This window comes from Stigmatopora argus, chromosome 3 (assembly GCF_051989625.1).
Source record: "Stigmatopora argus isolate UIUO_Sarg chromosome 3, RoL_Sarg_1.0, whole genome shotgun sequence".
NCBI classification, from domain to species: Eukaryota; Metazoa; Chordata; class Actinopteri; order Syngnathiformes; family Syngnathidae; genus Stigmatopora; species Stigmatopora argus.
The window spans coordinates 11,495,500-11,519,846 of record NC_135389.1 but is presented as its reverse complement, the minus strand read 5'-3'; the positions used below and the strand labels follow the sequence as shown (position 1 = coordinate 11,519,846).

Sequence of the window (24,347 nt, the reverse complement as noted above, 5' to 3'; positions counted from 1 at the left end):
ATCACTTATAATTTAAAATAAATCTCCCGGTAGAGCGTGATAAAGCCCACAAGACTTTAGTCTGAAGGTCAAGGAGAAATTCTGCTGTTATACTTTTACTAGCTTGTATTTGCCCTGAACGCACGCACGCAGTCACTGCCAGTTCTGGCTATAATGTACTGGCTTTCCCCTTCGTGCTAAGTCTAAGCTGCGAGCGTGTTGCCCTTTTCGGCCTCCGTTTGACAGCACCTGGCTGCTTTTATTCAAGGACGGTAGGTGTGTCTTCATTGCATACATTTCAAATGAAAGTCTGGCTTGACCTTACTGAAATAGCAGCCGAAAACATTCAGCTAGCAAAAAGGTTTTTGGGACTGTTGCATGTGTCGCAAAACTGGACTTTCTCAAGACAATTGTGTAATTTTCCATTTGGCGTGATATTTCATAAATACATATCCACTGCCGATCGCTTGAATGTAGTTTTGATGTACTTTTATTGATTGAATGTCAGTGGCACTTCCCATTTTCCAAAAGGAATGTCTGTGTAACCTAGTCAGTGCCAATGTCAGTGTGTAACCTAGTCAGTGCCCTTTGGCACATGGGCGAATGAATGCACTTCCAGAATAAGATCCATGCTTGTTTTATGAAACAATTTCTGACGTGTGCTCTGATAACTATTTAATGGTTATTCCAATGCACTCTGCTTTTAATCGCTCTAAACTGTATTAACCCCTAAATGCACCTGTCCTCTTCAGTCTTCAGGTGGGGTGTCCTGCTCTGTCTGTTTGAACCTATGTGCCTGGGAGTGTGATAGATACACCGCTGACTGATCCATGGCTACCTCAGGCTCCACCTCTCCTCTTCCAACCCCCATTGCTGCCACAGTGCCTGAGGATTTCCATTATGAAACCAAGTATATTGTGCTCACCTACCTGGGACGGCTACCAACTGGTAGACGGGACGATCGCACTGCATCTGAAGGTGAGAGGAAACCTGTTTCATACTGTTTTGGGGTTGTAGTGCATTCCACTTTGCGCACATAGACATACCTGTCAACCTCAGCCAATTGCTTCCCTTATTAATGATTGCAATTCCCCTTATTAAGCGATAATAAACTGTACAAACACAACCCAGCACATTATTACTCACATAGGGTGCACTTAAAAGTCAAAAAAAAAAATCCTCAAATTGGACGGGGTGCCCAATCAGTCAGTGCACTTTTTGCATGCACTAAATTCAAGATTCTGTCGATGACGGACAGTTTGACTGTCTGGCTACATTGCTTGCTGACACGCTATATTTATATAGTGAAAAGGCAGAAGTGACTGACGCGCGCGGATATCATGCTCAAAGCATGACAACAATCGACGATGACGTTTTCGTCTGCTACCAGTGACCGAGACGATCCGGATTAGATCTGAAATTTTCAAAAAAATTACTTAAAAAAAAAAAGAAAGAATTTCCCGTACAAAAGTTGTTACACAGTGTACACAATTTGAAATGATTAAAAAAGCGTATAAGGTACGGGAAAAAATGTATGAGTTGGAAGGTTTGCATAGAACACAAACGTGGCACACTTAGATATATAATAGCATAAATATTCAGCCACCTGTTTGCAAGCTCAATACTTATACACTTGACCATTCATTTGTTAGTCGTACACATCGTCCTTGCAAGAGTTGCCAGACAATCACAGGGAAAAAAAATAGACAACTATTTATGCTCACATTCACACCTTCCCTCAATTTGGAGTGTTCAGTAATGTTATCATGCAATTTTTGGAAATGTAGGAACACACATCAGACACAAACGAGAAATGGCGTACAAAGGCACGAAATATAACTTTTCCTTCTTGATATCAAACTGAAGCTATCAGTGAAAAAAAAATGATGACTGCTAGCATAAAATCCTTAAAATTGCCACAAAATGTATTATTACCACTGCATATCTGTATCACAAGCCAACCACCTAGAAAAAATGTTCTGGGGAGTAGTATTGGAAAATACCCCTAACATAACTTTGTGTTCAAGTAAAACGAAAGAAAGGAATTTTTTGTATTTCCTGCCTTCACAACTGCAAAATGAGGGTGTGGCCGAGCAGACGAGTGTCTGATCCCTGCTTTCCGCATGACCCGCTTCAATTTCTGACTGCTTGTCACGCATAATCACCGTAGGATCACTCACATATTAATGGAGCGAAGCAGAATAGCTGGCCTTGTAGCCGCATGATTGAATGCTGAAACAGCATGAAGCCAACAACAAAAAACAACACTGAGCTACAGGGGACTGATTGGAGGGGGAGCCTTTTTTCAGGGTCCAAAAATCTTCCCCGGATGTCTTTCCAAAGTTTAATAGAACTCTCCTCTTGGATGCAAAATTGACTTTTTGAGTGGATTTCTACTTTTTCAATGTCAAAGATTGTACTCCCTGCCAAATGGGTGTTGAGTCAGTTTTGTGTACCTTGCGTGATAGATTCTGCCCTGAGCTGTGTTGACTTTTTCTTATAAATATTTCATTCTGGGCGTGAGCTTTGCATGTGTGCCTTCTATCGAGTGTGTATGTTAAGGCACATTTATAAGCTTATCTCTTCTAAGTTCAACCAGATGTTGAAGGCAGAATGTCTGATTTCCATGAAACAAATGGCTTAAAAGTAAGTACCTTGGAGGGTGTTCACACACAAATTGCAGTTTCAGAAAATTCATGTTAACGCAGGCTCCGCTTAGAATTCCACAATCCATTTGTAAAATCCATGTATTATCAGTGCCAATAGTGTGATTAGATACATCTCATTGGTCAACGTTGACTACAGGGGCAAACAATGGCTAACTTTCAACATGTTTGCACTTAAAAAATGTGCCCATGAAGTACAAGCACAAGAGCTGTTCTATTGAATCAAGCTATGAAATATTTATTAACTGTACATGTGGAGAAAAAAAACCATGTAGAATCTATAAAACACGTGTGATGATGATCGGTTGTCTCGTGTCCCTCAAAATGTAGGATCTTTGATTATATTTATTCATGTGCTGTCGTCATATGGCACATCAAATATATTGTATTTAAAAACATTTTCCCCAGGAGTGGACAAATACAACCTTCCATCTCTTCTAAGTGAGAGTTCATGTTGGTATTTCAAATTTAATTTCAGGAGACTCAAAGCCTGAGTTCCCCGGTCATGTTAAAGAGCAAGTTGAAGAAGAGCTAAAACGACTTGAAGATGAAATCACTGCTTGTAAGTAGCTCATTGACACACAAGTACAAAAAAAGGCTGTTGCCTATATACATGAAATGTCCAAATATCGGCTCCGATAATCAACCCGTTATCAGTCGATCTGTTGTCCAAACGTCTGTTTATCAGTGGTAGTGAATGATTTGTATTTGTCAAATTTACGGTTGTTTTTGCACTGTTTGTTTTTGCACTGTTTGTTTTTGAGCCGCTTCCAGCAGGGGCTTCAACCGTCACACGTCTCTGGTATTCAATCCAGTCAACCCCGAGACATTAATTGAAGACTGTCTCGCCGAGCTTGGAGACCGCTTGGTCAGAGATCTGGATGCACGTCTTAAAAGAGCAGTTCACGCACTCCTCGCTGGGTCAGTTTGTTACAGTTTTGAAGGATTTTATGAATTTAAAATATTTAAGCTTGATTTTTTTATCACTCATTTAATTGGTGAAATGTGGTGGAAATGCAACCGGACTATAGTTTGGGAGACCAATATTGATGGTTTTAAGTCATTCCTTACTCCATTTGGAGTCAACTTTTCCCAACTGAATTTCCAAAACAATAAAAATTTGTTTACAAACGGCAAGCAACAATTATTACAGATTAATATTGCAACATTCAAAAAGAAGAAATATGACAACACTTAAAGGCATCGTCTCTTTGTAGAGGACAAAAGTAATATCAACAAAGCTTTATCAAGACTTCTTTTACTGTCTTCTTTTACTACTGTTTTTTTACTGCCAGTGCTTAGCTGCAAAATACCACTGCCCCCCAGTGGTCAGGTTCTGGAGAGAATTAGAGAGAGAGGAGATCCCCAAAGGGCCAGTTTATTTATTTGATTTGATTTTGTAAGCCGCTTCCCGCCAAAAATTCCAATTTTCCACTTAATTATTTGGCAAACCTGCTTGTGTTGTTGTATGAATTTATTGATAATATTTTTCTATATTCTATTTGTTATTGACCTTGTCTTTGTGTAATTTTGATATGCTGCTTTGAATATTGACCATGAAAAGTGTTGTTCGTGAGAGGCAATATGCTCCATGCTGCTAATTATATCTTAGAATGTACTACATATGTGAATAAAAAGTTAAACATTCCTCTCGTTACGTTTTATTGGAGATTTTTTTCACTACAAACTAATTATTTAACCAAAAGAATAGAAAAATCCACTATAAGCGATAACGATAAGCTAAATTTACACAGTATTTACACAGAATATGACTAAATTTCAATTGATTTGGAAGACAAATTAAGTTGTACCTCCAAATTACTGTTTGATTTTACTTTGTTAAAATGGAATATCAGTAGACTGATTAAAATGAGCATTTAAACAAATGAAAACATAATCACAAGGTATTACTACAGTTGAATAATTTCACAACTCCCTGTCTGCATTTTAGGCCTTTGGAATATGAAAGATTCCGAGATACAACACTGGACCTGCTAACACAAACACAGGAAGAGTGGAGCAAGGTGAGATTTTCCTTCTTTGATGTACAAAGATATTCTGTTGATAATTAAAAGATAAGAAAAGTTGGCTATTTACATATAAAACTATACTGTTCGCCATCTTCAACCTAATATTTCATCTATCTTCCCAGCCTTGTGTATTGCTTTCCCCGGTTACTTTCTTTGCTCTCCATCCTATAATTCTTCCTCTATTCCTAATTTAGCATACACTGTTCCACTTGCTCCTTTAGTTATATCTGGCCATCTTTTCTCGTTCTTCAATTCTACTTCCCCTTATTTACTGCCTTCTTTTTGTATGACAGGTCCTTGTGCCTTTGGTGCTGCTTGAAGGGTTACAAAGTGAAGCTCACTCTGTGTCAACCCTGCTTCATTTTGGAGTGCGCTTCCTGGAGGAATGTCAACGTGAATATATCAGCCAGCAAGGGGGCTACGTGAGTGCTGTACATTTTGAGATTTCAGACTAAATCAGTGTGTGTGTGTACGTATAAAATAAATGCCTCGCTAAAAGGCACATTTCTCATCTGATTAACAAAGGTATAATTAAAGAAACATAGGAGCCTATTCCATTTATAGCAATTTTTGTAAGGGGGATTAAGTTTAAATTTCCAAGTACTACTGCACTTTATCTGCCAGACGGGGGCATCAGTAAGCTACTTTTACAGTTTTCAAGCGTACACTTTTTGAACTGATAATATTTTAAATGAACCTTTTCACGTGCATTTCAAATTTACACACCAAAATAGGTATTAAATTTTATTGTTGTATGATTTATAGTTAAAATGATCAATCTTTATCTATGTTTTATTCATTTATTTGTACAATTTAAAAAGATATAAATGTCATTTTAATGTTTTGAAAAGTCGATACACAATATTATCAACTAAAGTGTTTATTTGTTCAGGCCACTTCTCCTTTAAAAACATAATTGAGTCTGTAATGCCCCATAATGGTTCATGAAAATACTGCGTCACAAATCCTCTGTATTTACAAGGTCACTCTGACATGCAGAATCATGAGATTTGACATTAACCACTGCTTACCCCGGTCTGCACTTTTGTTTATTTTATTTATTTATTTGAATGCACTGAAACATGAACACACAACGTGCCTGTTGTGCACAGGACTGCATTCTTGCCCAGTATTATGTCACAGGGGATGAACAGATGATGTGCTGGGGCAGAATCAGAAATGGAGGGGTGAAGAGAAAGGAGGTGCCCGTCACTGGATGATGATAGGAGGGGAGGGGAAGTAGCTAGGTTCAGCAAGAGTAATGTAGAATCTGCACTTCTCAGATGAGCTGGAGCCACGACTTAGTGTTCTATGTTGCATTTGTCTGTCGAGCTAAGTTAAAAGCAGGGACTTTGCAGACTTTGCACGGAGGTAGGAGGCACTTTTCTATATGCATTATTTGACATTGCTACTTACTGTAGTAGCATTCAGCTAGTGGTAGGTTCTACCTTGCCGCTGTTACGTTCCTTCTTTCATAGACTGACATTGTCGTTATGTAATGTAATGATGGACATTTCTCATTTATAAGCAAAATCTTGACTTACAAATTCAAAAGTGCACTCATGACTTTTTACTTTTTATTACTATGAACCGCAATTTCAATCCGACTGGATTAGTTTAATTCTACTCTTTATATAAAGTGTGCAATTTGTGTGCAAGTTTTTTTTATTAATGAATTTAAAATAATCACACATTACAAATTACATTGTTGTGTGTGCAGATTTCCTGATGATGGCTGCCATGTCGTTTGTTACTTATTTCAGAACACAATGGAGATTATTAGGACCCGAATGTAGTGTGCACTTCATTTGGCAGGAACAAAACCAGTCGTCCCCGATAAACAGTACACAGCCAGGGGCACACAGTTGGGGGAGGACATGGAAGAAAATGGCCGAGCCAAATATGGTGTCATTTAATATAGCTTAGAATCATCCAAAAGTGACCTTAAAACTCATCCGACTAGTATTGAGTTTGCGCTCTGTCTGTCCTTACGCTTGCAGTAAATCCTGCACCGCAGCCATTTCGTGTTACAGTTCGCGTGAGTGTCCTGCAATGACATTCAGGAATTTGGAGGTGGCACATTTTTCTCAACTGCTGATTAAAACAACCTTTGACAGGTTTCGTTTGGCCTAGGCCGTGTCAAAACAAGACTGTATGTGCTCTACCCTTGTTATATAAGCGCCACTTCACTGGCTCATCTGTAAAATATGTGCTTCACCATGCCTAGACTTTGCCACAAATCTGAGAGCAGAGTGCCTGACTAACTCTCCTACAAAAATAACTCTCACTATCCTGTTGAAACATCACAAGGGATTAGAATGGCCCACTTGTAACATGTTCCGTGTATGAAAGGGTTTTTGGCTACACGTAAACGCAGGACACAACAGAGAGGACAGGAACTGGGAGAACTGTTGGGTCGCCCCAGGGTGGTACCCCAATGCCTTAGAACACGTGTCAAAGTGGTGGCCCGAGGGCCAAATCTGGCCCGCCATATCATTTTGTGTGGCCCGGGGAAAGTAAATCATGAGTGCCAACTTTCTGTTTTAGGATCAAATTAAAATGAAGAGTATAGATGTATATTAAATTTCCTGATTTCCCCCTTTTTAAATCAATAATTTAATCCATTTTTTTCTGTGTTTTTAGTTCAAAAATCATTTTGTAAAATCTAAAAATTTTAATCCAGTTCTTTTAATCCATTTATTTAAAAAAAATCTAAATATTATATCTAAAATGGTCCGGCCCACATGAAATCGAGTTGATGTTAACGCGGCCCGCGAACCAACCCCACCGAGTCTGACACCCTTGCCTCAGATGGAGAAAAAAAAGTGGAAACAGTGGAGGGGTGATTTTTCGTGTCCTGATATGGGGAATGGTATTTTGACCAGACGATTTCGGTTGAACTTTTTGCTTCAGATGACCTTTTCTGCTGACATGAAGGTGGCTTTTGAATTTCATGCCCTGGTGTTACCTCAGTGGCCATTTTATGAATTTCCTTTAGCAGTTTAACATTCTGTATTTTCTTTTTTAAGCTAGTTAGATGAATGCAGGACTTTCTGTGACTAATCTAGTTGTCTGCTAAGTGTCAGTTAACACACTTAGCAGTCACGTTACCCTGCTACTCATTTTGTGGTGCTTCCCTTTCCTCACATCTGTCAACCAGATCTTAAAGTTTGTTAGTGTGTTACAATCCTGTGTATCTGAATAGGATTGAGATCTCTAGGTGTTATTATTTTAGAAGGAAAACAAGAATTAATGGACTCTTGAAGCAAAGGTGGAGAATTGTGGAACAGGTTATCAAGACAGAGTTTCTTATTTTAATGGATCAGACAAGGTTCATTGTTTTATTTGGCTGTCATGCATTTGGTATTGATTATTGTGTGCAGTATTATAAATATATCAAATTAATCGGTTAAACTGTCGCATCCTTAGCCTTAATTCACTGTTCAGCTTGGTAATAAGTTAAGTCTAAAAAGTTGCTGAAGGTGAAAGTCATGCAGGTGAAACATGATTTTTAACCATGTTTGAATTCAATCAACATCATTTGACTTTGGCAGCCATTAACAGAGTTTTGCACCACTTTTATTCCCACAACTCTCGCTGCTTCCCTTTCTTACTTCCAGTTCTCCATTCAGACATTCTTTATCATTTTTTATCCATATACTATTTTTCTTTCTATCTTTATTATAAAATGCATTTCGCTGCAAGATTATATAAGCTATATGCACAAAAACTACTGACAGAGCCATTTATAAGGCATACTTTGGTATGTATCAAACTACTCCAACTGCGTCCCATACATAATTTGAGAAAGGACTTATCTCTTGACTATTTTGATTTCCCTTCTGGTCCAAAATTTATCCGCCTGATGTCTTCTTTGGTGTTCTGAAATCCTGGAACTTATCTTTTCGCACAAAAGAACATGGCTGTATCTGACTTCACATTCATTCCTAAATGTCAGCTCCCAAGAATATGTCATTTTCTGTTTACTGTACATTATTTTTTCTGACATCATTGTGGTTTTAGAAAATATTTGATTGTCATATTTAGATCCTTTAGGCAGCCATCTTTTGCATGAAGGATAGTTATAGTCGTATATTACTATTCCTTTGATGTGCTTTGATATCTTGAAGCCGATCTCAAATTCTAGTTGACATTCCTTTGAAACAGAAAACACTTCTCATTCCTTTCAAACAAAAAGATTATACCTTCGAATATAAAAATTGTAATAGTATGTGAAATATTATTGCAGTTAGGCTTTATAGTTTGATGACATTGACTTGAGTCCTTTTGGCTACGACGTAAACATACAGTATATTGCTTACATAACACATGGGCACAGATACGGTACGGCTAATACCACTAGGTGGCACACAGTAGCATGAAGCAGGTGGACCTAGTACCCACCCACCAGACTTCCTTTTTGAAATTTGTGACACATTAAAAGCGAAACCAGCCTCATGGTTTCTTGGGTCAATTTATCTGATTTAATGATCTTGAGTATCTACAAATTTGAATGAAGAAATACCATTACTTTGACCGAGTAATCGAATTTGTATTTGCAGTTTTGGGAGAACAGGAAAAAAGCACAACAGGCAAAAATCTAGTGTTTGGCTTTGGTTCATTGCATCATACACAGTGCAAATGAGTTTAACTGAAGTTTAAGTGCCATGTAGTTCCTTTTTTGTTTAGAATATTAACTCTTTACATTTGTGTTATACTTCTCCACAGGGTGAAATATTTGGCCTCGGCTCAGAAGAGGAACGAGGCATCGCCATTGCAGAGGACAGCAACGATATCTACATCCTTTCCGGGGAGCAAGCGCCAGACCAATTGAGCCCACCATCGTCTCTTTTGTGCACAGCCGACAACAGTAGCGGGCACAGCTCGTGGCAGGCGGAGAGCTTACCCGTGTCGCTGGCCGGCCACGAGTCGTGGGCGCAGGTGTGCGCGATGGACCCTGAAGATATCAAAAGCTTGGATAGCAACGAGGGCGCAGCTCTGGTCGAAGAGCGCAGCGAGAATAATTCTTCCAACTCGGACATTGTCCACGTGGAGCGCGAGGAAGCTGAGATGCTGGAGGACGGTGCTGAAGGAGGTGCCATAGAGGAGAGCATGATGAGCGTTTTGGGAACCGACAGCGAGCTCGCCCAGCTCAGGGAGGAATTTACTAGCCAGATTCCTGCTGCTGCCCAGAACCTGGAAGAACATGCCTCCCTCCTTTCACTAGAGGAGCCTGTTTTGATAGAAACACCTTTAAGCTTGTCATCAGAACCTTCCCTCATCTTGTTAGAACCAGAGCGCCCTCCTTCGGTTCCAGAAGTCACTGCTCCCCCTCCACCAGAACCGCAACCTTCAGCTCCCATTGCTGTTACTGTAATAGAACCAGAGCCTGAACCAGAAAGGGCCATTGCTCCTGTGCCTGATGAGGCAGCACCCCCATCTCCATCTAAGCAGGCCCAAACAACACCGCCTGAGGTTTCTGAACCACAACCAGAGCCTATAATAGTTCCTGCCCAGCCAGAAGTAGAATACCCGAACGAGCCCGAGGTACCACCACTACCAGCTGAAATGCCAGTTCCCGAGACCCTCGCACAAGCCGCCACCGTGCAGCCGGAACCAGAATTGGATCTCCAAGCTCTGATGTATGGTGGAGCTGCACTGGTGCTCCTCACTGCTGTGATGGCTTACGGTGTCATTAGCTACAGGAGGAAATAGAATGGACGTGTTTCCTTCTCAGGGGATTAGATTACACTTTAAAGAATGTTGCGGTAGAAATGGAAAGATTTAGTAGTACACTGTAGATGGTTTTGCCATTCGAGGCCACATTTGAAAACCTAATGCCTCTGACCCACTCAGCGTATAAGCACAGAAAAGGGAAATGAATTCACTCCTCTAGTCTGTTGTTTTGACCTGACCTCGCTCTTTTTTCCCCGCAATTATGTGTGCCATGTAATTCTCCCTACGAGTGTTCAAATTGTCGTCATGAAATGTATACCACTGGTCAGTCCTAGGAAAGCTGCATCACATATGAAAATATTAAAATCTAATTTCTTACAGTACACTGTTTAAAAAAATGGATGGACATTCATTTGGGAGACATTGCTGCAGATTAAAAATATTTACCTATACATCCTTGAATGCTTTGTTTTATGCATATGTATACAGTATGTTTGGGGTAGCTCTACAATCTGAACTACAGAAGCATTGCTTGTTGGCTGGTCGTGGCGCATTGCGCTAAAGTCACATCACAGGATTTGCGATGTGCTTTTATTCTTTTTTGAACATGCAAACTATTGTTTTGCATCATTAAACCTTCCTGGCCATGGGGAGTCAACTAAAGTCATCTGGTGAAAAACCTACTTTTTAATATTGCAATATATGGAGGCCCCAAAAGCTGCAATATCAGTTTTTCCAATATCGTTCAGTCCTAATCCACATCTAATTTTGTAACCAAAATGAGATTCTTAACAGATTAAAATGCAAGCAAATGTCCAAAATGCCCCATCAAACTTTGTACCCTGACTTACTTCACTAGACCTACCCTAGTTTAAAATAGAAGTGAAAATAGCTTCGTGTAGGAGTCTCCTTAAACAAACAAAAAAATACCATTTATTTAGGCAATTTCACATAGCAGCCGCAACTGAATGTACAAAGTACAATAATTCTTGTTTTTAGAACAAAATACTAAAAGAAGTTCATGAGCACAAATGGCATTCATACAACTTTACTGCTTGAAAAATAACAGTAAAAAACAATGAATTACTGATCCAAGTTTTTGAAATATAGCCCAAATCCTTTTTTCTCCCTCCTGAGTAATCATTTGGCCGTTATTACGCCATCTCAACCAGTTCAAGTCAATGCGTCCTCTGGTGGCCGATATACTGCAGTGTGGTATTGAAGAGGTCTCTGAGTAGTTGTGGGGTGTATTCGCAAACCTTCTTCACCAATGTCAGGCTGAGAGCCACAACGACCCTCTCTTGCGGTAGCTGCTCTAAGACCACCCCTTGCATCAATGCCCTCTGCACCTCACTTTTGAGGAGGCCCAGCCAGTCCTACAAAATAAGACCATTAGAATGTAAGATACATTTACTTTCTTTGATGTCCTAGGACCATTTGCTGAAATGTGTTAACTCACCTCACTGGGTGAAGACATGACATTCGTGTGCAGGTTTCGGGCGGCCTGATCCACAACACTGCGCTCGAGCCTGGCTGCAATTTCTCTCAGCTGAGCCGCAACATCCTGCAGAACTCTCGCTTCGACTTGACCACCTACTTAAAACCACACATGTAACTATTTGCAATCACCAACAATAAGAAACACCAAGTGGCGCTAACAGACATGACACAATGATGACTGCTAGCCCCAAATGGATTGGAAAAGTTATCACCATCAATGTCTGACTTAAAGACAAAATGTGTTTGTAGAATTGACTTCTACATCAAATATTAATGTCTTATGTTAAAGTGTCTTTTTCAGCCATGACTTTTGTGTTACAGGTTTATAGATCGTCCAGGGGGACATCTAAAGTTCTCGTTTATTGTTATTTTTTTCGAGGATTAACTAAAATCGCTACTCTTCAGTGGTGGAATAAATCAGATTCATTCATGACCAGGGCCAAAGACTAGTCCATTATTCTTGGACGGATGACAGGAATTTGGAAGGAATATTATAGGAAATTATATGGATTGACCCAATTTTTTGGCTAATGGGTGGTTCAATGTGGACCTATGATTTCCATTAGACCATTTGTGTACAGATGAAATAACAGTTTTTTTTCTAGGCATGCATACAAATCAATTTTCAGGATCCTATTTCACACTAAATAACTTAAACGGTTGTCCAATCCTTTTCATGTCTCTGGCCTGATGTTATAGAGAACTACTTGAGTGATCATATTTCATATTATTATTATTTTTATTTATGTATTTTTAGTAGCTCTTATTTTGACATTCTTCGTGTCACTTTTCCAACAGGTTCTGTCTCCTGAATCAGCCATTTTATTTCACCTGGTTTGAAACACAAATACTACACACTATCTGCTCAATTGCCAATTTGTACTCACCGGGCCAGTGAAGATCCACAGACGGCAATATGTCACCGATGGACGAAGCTAAATTGTCGGGCTGGTTGCTGCCGTCGCATTCGATAGCTCCGTCTTCTTGACAAATCCAAGTTTCTTCGAGTTCTTTGCCCAAGCAGCTCACAGCTTTTTTGTATTGTTCGTTGCAGCAGTCGGCTTGGAGGAAGCTGAAAACCACCAAAGTTGCGTTTTGACCGTTGGCCAACGTCGTCAAATCCATCTTCAGGTCGTTACTGTAGAAAAGCCCGTTAAAAGTTCCAGTGTGATAAACAATAGTCAACGACAAATATCAACAAGCACAATATCTTTTTTGTTTGTTTGTTTGTTTACACCTTAGCGTGAAAGCTAATTCCAACAAAAGCTAGTATATTCCGCTAAACGATATTAAATTATTTTCTCCCGTGTTCAACTTGTTTTACGATATTAACTTATTTAGCTACAAGAGCTAAAGAGTTTACTTACATTGTCCGCTGAAGCAATGGTGTAGAAGACAGCGGCTTCCTAAATTGTGCGGAACAATTGGCCCCCTTCGACTTAAATAAGTGGAGGTGGATCTTCACCTCTCCCTTTTTACGTATCGAACTGTTTGGTCACGTGCACAAATATGCTTTCGTTTTAGGTTTCAGGCGCAAATCACAAACAAAAACAGAAGAATCATTTTTAAAAAGGCTGCTGGAAAGTTACTGCCAAACAACCACTTCTAACAAGGAAGTATGTACTAACTTCTCAGATAACTGTCAATCTTGCATTTAACAAAAAACTGGAAAGTCCCTCCAGTAGGTTATAATTATTTATATAAGTTTCATCTACTAATCTACATTTAAAAGCATGCATTTTTACACAATATGTACCAGAGTAGAATACAGTAGATAAAAATTCTTAAAATTTTTATTCAGCTAAAAAAAAACTTGTAAAGAACACCATGATTTAAGTACAATCACTTCTTCACAGAACTAACAACATGGTTGCACAGGCATGGCACCATCACATTCAGTCCCCAGGACAACCGAAACTCATGGACCGGGCGGTCTTCCGACCCACGAGCCTTCTCCCAGACCTCGGCAGTGACCAGGTCTTTTCGGAAAGTTTACAGATAGGCAGACGGCTCTGCTTGGGGGACAGAGCAGCTTCACGGGCCTCCTGAAGTTCCCTGTGGAAAAGAAAAATGAACAACGCTTAGTGTTCAATCCATATTGACATTCAATTCCAGCCTTCCCAGTTCAAATGGAATTGAAACATGATTTCCCACCACTAAATAACGTAATAATTTGAACGTTAAACAATCTTAATTGCTATGGATGCTCAACAAGCTTTACATTTTGATGCTGATAGCATACCTTCATCCATCTTAATTTTTGTATATATATTTTTTTTAAGTTGAGGATCAACAAGGTAAGGCCTTTGAAAAGCTAATGCCATATAGCAGGGGTGGCAAACAAACCATATTATTCACCAAATTATTTTTTTAATAGAATTATTTATTTGTTTTCAATGGGCCCTGATGAATTAGAGTTTGTTTTAAGAGAGAATAAAATAAGGGAAACAAAACGAGGCAAAGAGCTACCGTATATAAAGCAAAGAGCCGCATGTGGCTCGAGAGCCAGGTGTTCGTCACCCTTGCCATATAGTAACACTGACCTGAAGTGTAAATGAAGCATAACCGTTACTCGTGGGGCCTTCTTACTTTTCAAGCATTGCGGTTCTGAACTTTTCCACGTTCAGCTCTCGGCGCAATTGAGCCGCCAGTCTTTCAGTCCTCTCTTCTCGCAAGATGCTGTGCTTGCAGAGCTCCCTGGCAGAGGGCCGCTTGCTTGGGTTTGGATCCAATAATAACTAAAAGATAAGATCAACATGTAATGATCATGGCTCATCAGAAAGATTAAATGAATTTCTACAACATAAAAACCATTAGGCATTAGAGCAGGAAGACTACCTGAAGAAGCCCTTTGAAAGGAGAGCATAGCTCCTGTGAAAGCCTCGGAAGGTAACCTTCTCTGAGACGATGCCACTCTTCTCCATTTTGGGGCATCGGGGGTGCCCCTGCTGCCAGCAGGACAGTTAGACCTAATGCAAAGATGTCTGCCATGGGAAGATGGGTGTAATCCTGTTCAAGGAATAGATATAGATAATGTTCTTCAACACTCAATGCAACTGCATTTAATCGGGCTTCATTTCACCTCATGTAAAATCTCCCTGGCCAAAAAACGGCTGTCCCCTTCTTCCACTTGAGGATTATGGATTGATGTCACGTGTCCCAGATCCCCTGGAAGATTGATTGAAACAAGAATTTTAAGGCAAAGTAAATGTATAGCTGTTGGTCTGAGCGCTATTTCTCATTGCTTTAAATGGAAGTGCACATTAATAGTAATTCATACCGATTTTATATATGTCTCCTGCTGTGTGGCTTTCATTCTCTTCCTCACTGTCCCCTTCATCCGCAGTGCTTGAGGCCGAACGCTGGCAAACAAATATATTACCTGAAGATACATAACGAGACATGTATCAATCTTGTGACTAGGCTACATGCATTATATTCAAACAGCCACAAAAAAAGGACTTACTAGGTTTGATGTCCAGATGCACAAGTCCTACACTGTGGATGTACTTCAAACCCATGGACACTTGTAGAAGCAGATCTTTCAACTCCGTCTCAGAAAACATCTCCCCCTGTAACTCCTTTGTCCTAATGATATCACTGAGACTTCCTCCTAGTTTGTGTGCATTAGGAACATTTAAAACACACTTCAATGACAGACAACTTTATAAAATCCAGCATTTTTGTGTTAAAACATTTTCTTACTTATCAGAAGTCAACAAAATTTGCCATTTGGATTCTCAAGCACTTTGACATGATCATCTTTCACATGCAGGTCATCGATATTAGCCATTTTCTGTCCCTTTAAAATCATGCATACTTACCGTTGCAGTATTCATTTTGAATAATCATGTGGTCTTCCTCAGCCCACGCCGAATAATAGCGCACAACATGGGGATGTTGGCCAAGAACTGCGTGTGCGTACACTTCCTTCAGAGCCAGCTGCCTAAAAAGGACAATGAATGTCATGTGTTATCTACTTGAAAATTATTACTGTATATGCATGTGATTTTAAATGATAAATTTTACAGCTAGAACATGTTTTTTACAGGTGCAGTGTGTATAAATAAATCTGTTAAGGCATGGCTCAGAAACGGGCAGTGTCACGCAAACAACTCACTCATTGGCAGAGCCTGCAAGGGGTCGCCGGGACCGTTTGATGGCGTACAGGCAACCATCCAGCCTCTTCACGCACTTGTAAACGGTGCCAAACTCTCCCACGCCGATGCGATCCAGCTCCAGGAACTCACTCTCATAGCGCGACAACATGAGGGATTGGACAGCTTGCCGCTGCACGCACACACAGAAGGTCAAGGCATCTCTATAGACGGAACCCACGTCACAGTGCTGACTGTTCAATTTAAGACATGTTTGTGCCCCCATATATGGTCATCTATCCTGGGTTTTGGTTCAGTCTGAAAATCTTTGGTTGAAGGGATTCCGGAAGAAAAATTGGCAGACAAAATGCAGAGGCGGCCAGAATGACGCAGCCTCTGAATGGGAAACGCTGTCAGTGAGGAAAATAATTATACCTTTGGTGGCAGGAAGGCTTCATCATCCTCCTCTGATGATGTCAGACTATGTTTCAACCTAAAAATACAAAATACAAGAATTCTAGGTTTGTTTATTGACAATGCCAAAACTACTACTCGTCATTGTCATTCGATCACACCATGATTTGACACAGAAATACCTCGACCATAGTCATTCATTCATTCATTTTCTGAACTGCTTTATCTTCACTAGGGTCGCGGGGGGTGCTGGAGCCCATCCCGGCTGACTTTGGGCCAGAGGCGGGGGACACCCTGAATTGAGAGTGTCCAATTAGCCTACCATGCATGTTTTTGGAATGTGGAAGGAAACCAGAGTACCTGGAGAAAACCCACGCAGGCGAACATGTAAACTCCATATAGGTGGACCGACCTGGATTTTAACCCAGAACCCCAGACCTGTGAGGCCGACGTGCTAAACACCGAAGCCACCGGATCACCTCAACCAAAATCAAAATGTTAAATAATGAAACAAACAATGGCGGCTGAGTGGTTAGCCCCGGTTCTAAAGGAACGCCTAACTAATTCTGTTGCTGGGATAAGCTCCAGCACCACCACGACCCTTAAGAGGAGAAGCGGTTCAAAAAATGAATGAATGAAAAAAAAAGTTACGTTGAATAGATTTTATATTGCCATTGAATGATTTTATTTTGATCTCATTAACTGATATTGACAGCCATAGGCAGTGATCATTTATCCAAAGCATGCAAACTTCCCACAGGAAGAGTGGACTGGGATTCAACCCTTGATCTCACAACTGTGAGGCAGACATGCTAACCACTTGCCGTGCTGCCATTTTCTGTAAATAATGGCATCGGGAAGTACACACCTATACTTCAAGTACTTTACCTGCGGCCATAATAAACATCCGAATCACTTCTACGGCTGCCTTTCCAATGCTGCTGCTGCTCACTGAACCTACGTTCCGAGGTGGGGGTGAATGGGTTCACATTTACTGAAGGTGCTTGGATAAGTTTTGCAACGGCCGAGTAGGAACGCAGGGTTCTCGTGGGTCGATATATTCTTTTGGTAGAGTGAGGCTGCGACGACTTTGACAACAGACTCTAAAAGGGGAAGAAGGGTACAACGTTGGCGTTAGGTACTAGTATTTGAAGACCACAAGAAGAACCAGAATGAGTGTCCTCACCTTGGGTGTGCTAGGAGAATCACAGAGTGTCAGTTTCTTCCAAGATGTGTACGGGATGGGGCTAGTGCAGCGTAACGGTGAGGATAAGCTGCTGTTTCGACTGCGGTGGCGTTGAATCCTGGGGGTCCGACACGCGGGGCTGCTGGGGCTTCGCATCCTGGATGTGCAGTCGTCAGAGGTGTTTTCGCTGCTGCTACCATCGCTGCTTTCTTTTCCATAACTAGAGAAGTCTAGTTGTTGTGGGATATCGTCGAAAAACATCGCCATGCAAGGAAGGGATGCTTCATAGATGTGCCAACTAAAGATCTGTGGACAAAATCCAGTCACTTTCTAAAGCAGTATACCTTTGCAACCAATTAGATTTTACAAGTTCTAGGAGTATTATTAGTATTTTAGTCAAATTAGTTTTCTGATTTAAGAAAATTGGCAACCCATTAAAGATATTTGTAGATTTGTAACAGTATCCATTCTTCTTTACAAATGGTTATGGTCTAACCAACTAAAGAAAAACCACATGTATATAACTTATGACAACAACAAAAATCTAATTTAAAAGTTGGGCATCAAAACACAATTATTTCAGGGACGTGTGGTAGAAAAGAATATTGACAGTGGAAATAGTCTAACTAGACGCAAATTAGACCCATTTAGCGAACATTCCGAACAAAGGTACTTAAAATGTTGTGATCTAATTCAATTTTGATGTACATTCAACCCATCTACTCACAAAAAAAGCCACTTTTTCGTCTCCGTCACGCTTGAACTTTGCGCCTTATATGTAAATGACTTCCTGTTTAAATAAATGATGTCACCGGGTTAATATGGAATTGGTGACGTGTCAACTTTACTCATAATTGAAAGCATTTGCAAAACTACCAAATAATTGATTTCATTTATCTAATATTTGCAACAACTGCAGACAAACTAAATGCAGGAAATATTTTAATCCGACATTTTTAATTATCAATATAAATGCAATGTTAAGGAAAATAAAACTCAGAGAAAGCACCAAATGGGAGAGATAAAGGCATTACTTTGGAGCAGAAGGCATCAGGTTTAGGATTAAATATGAAACAATAAAATGAGGTCATGTGAGCTAGTGATATGCGCACGTGAGCGGAAGTGGTTACGTCACCAAAACAGAAAGAAATGGGGGGGAGATAGAGGGGAGAGAGAGGGAGAGAGAGAGGGAGAGAGAGAGGGAGAGAGAGAGGAGGCTCTTCCGCCCCATCGCTACTGATGTGACAAGCTTACAAATGCAAAGAAAACAAGCAAGACGAGACCATGTCGACGCAGGTTTAACCTACTTAATCCTTGTGGACGTCAAATAAGTGAATAATTTCCCCCCTCGGGGTGCCAGCTGTCGACGGCAGTGGCACCATGGTGGAGAAGTCGGACCGAGCCCCGTTACTGGACTGGGAGGAAATCCCAGCGTCCCACCCGAACCAAGCGCCTCCACCGAAGGAAAGGGCGGATGCCACCTCGGGAAAGAAAACTTCGACGCCAGTCTGCCTCAAGGTGACCGAAATTGGAAGGAGGGATGACCGTTCCAAGAGCGCCGTCAGCTGCCGCCCAACTGCTGTTGTTGACGGCCGCGGGAGAAGCCCGATGGGCCGGGAAAAGATCCGGAGTCAGATGGGACCTGCTTTCCCGGATCTGCCCGGGAGAGATCAGTGGGAAGAGAAAGATCACATCGTGGCTGTGTTTGTGGTAACCTTTAACACGCGATCAGGTGAGGAAGGCAAATAAATACTCCTTTATTTGAGTTCTCCAGAAGACTGGCTAGCAAATAGCACACTCGGTACTAACATTACTACAAAATCGTCGTCCATTTAAAAACACATTTATTCAAAGGTGTATTTATTCTTTTTTTTTAAACTCAGCAACATTTCATTTAAAATATAGGATATCAAAGTACGTGTTGGAAAAAAAATAATTTTTGAAAATGTATTCTGGTTTCCTTAAAAGTTAAATACAACTAAACTAGTATCTTACCTTTGATAACATCATGTGATCTTATTTAAAGACGTAGTTGGTCCTCATAGTGCAATTTTTGGGCTCAAATTTGGCGTATTTCAATATAAGGACAACCACGGGTAGCATATTGTAAATGGTACTTAACATGTAGTCTTCACAGGTCACCCTCTTAAGTCATTTTTCTCTACAAAAATGATTTTTTGGGGTCTAAATCATCCCCTCATGACCCTAGCCAACCTCTGGTAAAATTGCTTACATCCTCAGTTAAACAGATTGTACTATTCTATCATTTTTATTAATATTGTTTCTAATGATCATATATTCAACAAATGGCTGTTTTTTGTGTTTCCTGAAAAATCTGTAAAAAAATGACTCAAGTAGTAAATGTCAACTAGAAGTAACATGAATTTAACCTGCTAGTATGTAGAATTGTGAAACACTTGAGTCGATTTAACATTTCAAATAGTACAAGTGGGTTTGTATGTGTAAAGTGTGACATTCTATAGATATTGATTGGTTCAACTTATGGGTATTAAGACCATCCAATTAATCAGACGTGAGGTATTTTTTCTCCAAAATGCCTTGTCATTTACAGCTTCATGTGGGGTATAATTCAATAGCTGAGTCATAGCTGTCCTATACCAGGCCTGACCTTTTCTTACCGCAAGAACTAAGTCAAAAAGAGGAAACGATCCTGATGAAAGTACAGTATACTGACAGTGGACATGTCGACACTGAAATGTGTGTAATTCTATGGCAGGAAACATGATAGAGTGGTGTCTACCTCATGACATCAACCTGGATGGAGTTGAATTCAAGGCAATGGCCAGCGGTTCCCACAGGATTACCAACGACTTTATGTATGTCTGGCAAGCTGCCCCCTCTTCCAGTAAGTGTTATCATTGCACGTGTTTCACTTCTGATTTGTTTTTATTTTTATGACTCCCGGTAGATATTTCCGCAAAGGCTGTTACTTTGGGCTCGCCTGCTTCGCCAACATGCCTGTGGACAACGAGTTGGAACGAGGAGCCCGTATGAAGTCGGTGGGAATTCTGTCTCCTTCTTACACCCTATTGTATCGCTACATGCACTTCTTGGAGAATCAAGTCAGGTAAGACATTTTCATTCCTTTCTCAGTCATATTTTCCTAATTGTGTTTGATTGTCCTGGTTGTTTTTATTTTCTAGACTCCAGTTAAAGAATCCAGGCCACTATTCTCCACTGGAGGCCTTCTATGAAGACAAGAAGGCCATCCTTCCACTGACAGGAAATGGCCTAATCACAGCTTGCCCTACCTGGAGCGTGACCACCATCAACCGCTGTATGCATCCGGAAATGAAGGTCTGAACGACTGCATTTTGTAACTCTCTTGACTCCATTAAGGCTCAACTTAGTCCTGAACGATGGTTTGCTTTGTGCAGATCACTCACCCGGCCGGCTGCATGTCGCAGTTTGTCCAGTTTTTTGGGGAGCACATCATGGTGCTGTGGAAGTTTGCACTGCTTCGGAAGCGACTCCTCATCTTCTCCCCGCCACCTGTGGGCGTGGTCTGCTATAGAGGTGAAAAGCAGATGTCTTGTGAACAACAATAAACATCGCCTGATACGTGATGATGCAAAATGATTTAAATGGAGTTGTGATGTTTAATAAGTATGATGTATTTGTGTTCCCCTTGTCAGTTTATTGCTGTTGCAGCCTGGCCAACATCTCTTTACCCGGAATTGGAGTTTCTGTGCCTGAATTACGACCATTCTTCTACATCAATGTAGCTGACATCCCTGCATTGGAAACTCAGATGTCATATGTTGCATGTGAGTGCGCCTGAAGCATAATCTTGGGAATTTTTTTATCCAAAATCGGTGTAAAAGAATGTCCACATTATGATTTCAGGCACTACTGAGAAGATTTTTGAGGATAAGAAAGCGCTGCACGATCTGTACATTGATAACCAAAATGTGAAAACTCACAGAACCCATTTGCTGCCGCTACTGCGACTGAATGCTGCAGATAAGGAGAGGTACAGGAAACTCAGCGAACAGAGGTATGCAAAAAAACACCATATAATGCTAAAACGACATCATATGTAAAATGATACAAGTCCTACTAATTCGATCCCATTCTGTATGAGTTGATACACCGATATAATAAAATAGTACAATAATGATCAGCTAATCAATATTACATAATTTATACATTTTAATCATTTTGGGGGCATTTATATAATACCAAAAATGTAAAAAACATCAACTTTAGAGCAATATCGGGTCATGCAATTCTGTTTTGTAATCGTTTTATTATTATTTATTTGTTTTTCTTAATTTATAATTTAACAGAGTAATGATAAAGTGGCTGTGTCAGAATCAAAACAATCAGTTTTAACCTCCAAATGATTTTTACAGGCAAATGTTGCTTTACTCCCAGGAAGTAGATGGAGACTGCACGTCGAATGAAGAGGATCTTTTTATTGTGTGAGTACTTGAAATGTTTACTCATGGAGAATTTATAGTGGATATGCATGTGCAAATCACTGAGAAACTCATGAATAATTTCCCCATGAATTACTGCTTCTAACCTCACGTCTTAATTTTTCTTGCAGGTTCTTCATGGAGATTAATAACCGCATCTTTCAAATCCTATCCGAGGTCGCAGGGAGCGCCGATCCCACCCTGACGGCCGATCATGTAAGAGCCATGGGGCTGGACCCACAGGGCGATCACTGCTTCCTGGTGGAGCTGCTGGAGTTGTACGGCGTTGACGTCACCATGGTTATCGACAACCTCTGCTGCCACTAGCCTCGGAAATACGGGATTTACACCGACTGTTGGTGACATTCACACACCGAGACACGATGTTCACCCTGAGCCTTCATCTTTTGTCTGCTTTTCCGTGTCAATGTTTCTTTTCTTTTTTTGTACATTGTGGCATCTGGCTAAGGAGAATGGACTCACTCCTGGCTCATGGTATTTAGTCAGCACATTACTTTTTCTTTGTGGTTACCTGACTTAATTCCCGTTTTCAACACTGGATTTGTGCTGTCAAGAATATCACCGTGCACCAATCACGCAGAGCTTGGTTAGTGCAGGAATGAATTTATAGACTGTCATACTGCTGTGATTCTTGGTTATCTGAGAAAAGATGATATTTTTTTGGAGGAACCAATGGAAGTCTGCATCTTTGTCAGATATCAGTCTACTTCATTTTTGTAAATTGTTCACATTTTGGAAACTTCATAATGAGTTATGTTTAAGATCTTGAATGAATGTGATTTTTTGACACAAAGTTATCATAAATGCTGCACCTTTTTGCGTCATTTGCCACAAGACTCTACTTCTTGATGCACATGCTGATCATGCATATTACGCACTCAGAAAATAATCTGCTTTGTACTTGGTGGTACAATTTTTTTGTCACTGGTTCACTGAAGTACTTTTTAACTGTGGCGAAACTAACTTTTTTTGTTAGCCAGAGTTGTTTGAAGTTTGCTATGATGTATTAACTAGCATTAGAATTCTTAAGTTGTTGCTTTTTGGAGCATTTCAGGTCACTATTAAAAGGTCTATAATAGAGAAACAAATATGGCCCTCTAGCAAGTGGCAAAATCAGTTGGGCCAAGAAAAAAATGTTATTTCTGACACTTAAGGGGATTTGTGTGTTGTTGTGGGATCGTTGATAGGCTGTTAAAAAGATTAGGAAAATGGCACTAAGATTGGAAGATCAGCTTCTCATCTTTTTGAATGATGAGTCATTGATGGATTACCATGTAGATCTTCTCTTCTCTGTGACAAAGTTCTTTTTGTGCAGGGAATCTAATTAGAAGCTTTAACTGTTCCTTATTGAAATTCACCAAATAACTTCCCCCGCTCCCCCCTCTTCTCTCTTTTCATTGCCATCTCATGGAGCAAATCCAAGTCTTGAGTGGGATCAAATGTGTTAGAACACTGCTGGCAGCTTGTAGAAGTGATCAATCAAAGTGCCAGTCAAGGTAATAATATTGTTCCATGTTGGAACACCGAGGCTGAGGCTAATATCAATTCACAGAGGAAGTTTTGCAAATATCTCATTAACTTGTGGCAAAATGAGAAGCTGTTTACCCCGGCTGAACGATGTCCAACAGCCTTATTGTGGTTTACCCCATGCTTTCATAAGTTGGTTTATAAAACAGCAAGTGCAATTTGTATTGTACCTGTTTTTTTTTTTTAAGTATTTTTTTTAAATGAACCACTTATGCTTTGTTTATTAATTTGTTTGTTTTATTTTCAAATGGGGCCTTAAGGAACTAATGACTAATACATCAGTGGGTCTATATTATACCTTTGCTGTATCCGCTTGTCAGCACATATGGACCAGTTGAATAACTTTTCAGCAGCCTCCAACATTATTTGCATTACGGGTGTACATTAAATGTCTGAGTGTACATACACACAAATCCACAACCAGTGCTGTGTTCTGGCATTAGCTACTATTCCTGTACTATTTGTGTCTCACTCTGAATGTCCAAGATAGCAAAACTATTGCACACAGTGTACATTTTCTCCTTAACTGTAAAGTATATCAAGAACAGTCACTGTACCTAAACCTTAATATACACATGAAGTCAACAGCATGAGCAATTGTGAATTTCACTGTACTTTGTATGAAAATAAAACGATGACTGATCGATGTCTGTCCTCTAATAATTTCATTTATTCCTAAGTGACCCTTTTTTTATTACTACCAAAAAGTCAAAAGTGGGTGTTGAGAGTTGGATGACACCCATTAGATACTTTATCAGTAATCCAATAAATGTCAATGGTCACCAATGAGTTAATTATACATCATGAAC

At 40.1% G+C, this 24,347-nt stretch overlaps 4 protein-coding genes across 6 annotated transcripts; 2 read left to right on the top strand and 2 right to left on the bottom strand.

The window, feature by feature from the left end:
- The first annotated feature begins 73 nt into the window (after positions 1–73).
- Positions 74–10,803, top strand: bcl2l13 (BCL2 like 13). Of its 2 annotated transcripts, none has more exons than XM_077597348.1 (7): positions 74–251; positions 732–957; positions 3,124–3,207; positions 3,410–3,566; positions 4,597–4,669; positions 4,969–5,097; positions 9,404–10,803. In XM_077597348.1, the coding sequence occupies exons 2-7, from the start codon at positions 810–812 to the stop codon at positions 10,388–10,390; spliced, it is 1,578 nt and encodes a 525-aa protein (XP_077453474.1). In that variant the 5' UTR covers positions 74–251; positions 732–809; the 3' UTR covers positions 10,391–10,803. The 2 variants fall into 2 exon arrangements, with proteins under 2 accessions (XP_077453474.1, XP_077453475.1); XM_077597349.1 differs by having other exon boundaries at positions 74–255.
- Positions 10,804–11,261: 458 nt separating this feature from the next.
- Positions 11,262–13,469, bottom strand: bida (BH3 interacting domain death agonist). 2 transcript variants are annotated; one of them, XM_077597352.1, is made up of 4 exons: positions 13,219–13,469; positions 12,739–12,989; positions 11,811–11,947; positions 11,262–11,727 (listed from the first exon to the last, which is right to left on the bottom strand). In XM_077597352.1, the coding sequence occupies exons 2-4, from the start codon at positions 12,974–12,976 to the stop codon at positions 11,530–11,532; spliced, it is 573 nt and encodes a 190-aa protein (XP_077453478.1). In that variant the 5' UTR covers positions 12,977–12,989; positions 13,219–13,469; the 3' UTR covers positions 11,262–11,529. The 2 variants fall into 2 exon arrangements, with proteins under 2 accessions (XP_077453478.1, XP_077453479.1); XM_077597353.1 differs by having other exon boundaries at positions 11,811–11,944; positions 13,219–13,467.
- A 157-nt stretch (positions 13,470–13,626) lies between these two features.
- Positions 13,627–18,355, bottom strand: wee2 (WEE2 oocyte meiosis inhibiting kinase). The gene is made up of 12 exons (XM_077597346.1): positions 18,276–18,355; positions 17,549–17,854; positions 17,251–17,465; positions 16,384–16,441; positions 15,972–16,141; positions 15,676–15,797; positions 15,318–15,464; positions 15,132–15,233; positions 14,934–15,019; positions 14,690–14,860; positions 14,441–14,589; positions 13,627–13,906 (listed from the first exon to the last, which is right to left on the bottom strand). Exons 2-12 carry the CDS (start codon positions 17,813–17,815, stop codon positions 13,747–13,749), a joined length of 1,647 nt encoding a protein of 548 aa, XP_077453472.1. The 5' UTR covers positions 17,816–17,854; positions 18,276–18,355; the 3' UTR covers positions 13,627–13,746.
- A 397-nt stretch (positions 18,356–18,752) lies between these two features.
- On the top strand, positions 18,753–24,184 carry dennd11 (DENN domain containing 11). Its single transcript, XM_077597026.1, has 9 exons — positions 18,753–19,280; positions 20,286–20,385; positions 20,478–20,636; positions 20,713–20,866; positions 20,947–21,085; positions 21,205–21,336; positions 21,416–21,566; positions 21,925–21,993; positions 22,122–24,184. The coding sequence occupies exons 1-9, from the start codon at positions 18,929–18,931 to the stop codon at positions 22,315–22,317; spliced, it is 1,452 nt and encodes a 483-aa protein (XP_077453152.1). The 5' UTR covers positions 18,753–18,928; the 3' UTR covers positions 22,318–24,184.
- Positions 24,185–24,347: the final 163 nt, after the last annotated feature.

What these genes read in the sequence shown, in the direction of transcription:
- bcl2l13 (XM_077597348.1), top strand. Translation starts at nt 810, where the DNA reads ATGGCTACCTCAGGCTCCACCTCTCCTCTTCCAACCCCCATTGCTGCC. An exon ending in TGAAGATGAAATCACTGCTT is followed by an intron (nt 3,208 to 3,409) that starts GTAAGTAGCTCA and finishes TTTGTTTTTGAG; the next exon opens with CCGCTTCCAGCAGGGGCTTC. An exon ending in GTTCACGCACTCCTCGCTGG is followed by an intron (nt 3,567 to 4,596) that starts GTCAGTTTGTTA and finishes TCTGCATTTTAG; the next exon opens with GCCTTTGGAATATGAAAGAT.
- bida (XM_077597352.1), bottom strand. Translation starts at nt 12,976, where the DNA reads ATGGATTTGACGACGTTGGCCAACGGTCAAAACGCAACTTTGGTGGTT. An exon ending in TGTGGATCTTCACTGGCCCG is followed by an intron (nt 11,948 to 12,738) that starts GTGAGTACAAAT and finishes TGTGGTTTTAAG; the next exon opens with TAGGTGGTCAAGTCGAAGCG. An exon ending in TCATGTCTTCACCCAGTGAG is followed by an intron (nt 11,728 to 11,810) that starts GTGAGTTAACAC and finishes CTTATTTTGTAG; the next exon opens with GACTGGCTGGGCCTCCTCAA.
- wee2 (XM_077597346.1), bottom strand. Translation starts at nt 17,815, where the DNA reads ATGGCGATGTTTTTCGACGATATCCCACAACAACTAGACTTCTCTAGT. An exon ending in AAGCCTTCCTGCCACCAAAG is followed by an intron (nt 16,142 to 16,383) that starts GTATAATTATTT and finishes GTGTGCGTGCAG; the next exon opens with CGGCAAGCTGTCCAATCCCT. An exon ending in TCAAAATGAATACTGCAACG is followed by an intron (nt 15,465 to 15,675) that starts GTAAGTATGCAT and finishes CACACAAACTAG; the next exon opens with GAGGAAGTCTCAGTGATATC.
- dennd11 (XM_077597026.1), top strand. Translation starts at nt 18,929, where the DNA reads ATGGTGGAGAAGTCGGACCGAGCCCCGTTACTGGACTGGGAGGAAATC. An exon ending in AGGAAACTCAGCGAACAGAG is followed by an intron (nt 21,567 to 21,924) that starts GTATGCAAAAAA and finishes TGATTTTTACAG; the next exon opens with GCAAATGTTGCTTTACTCCC. An exon ending in GAAGAGGATCTTTTTATTGT is followed by an intron (nt 21,994 to 22,121) that starts GTGAGTACTTGA and finishes TTTTTCTTGCAG; the next exon opens with GTTCTTCATGGAGATTAATA.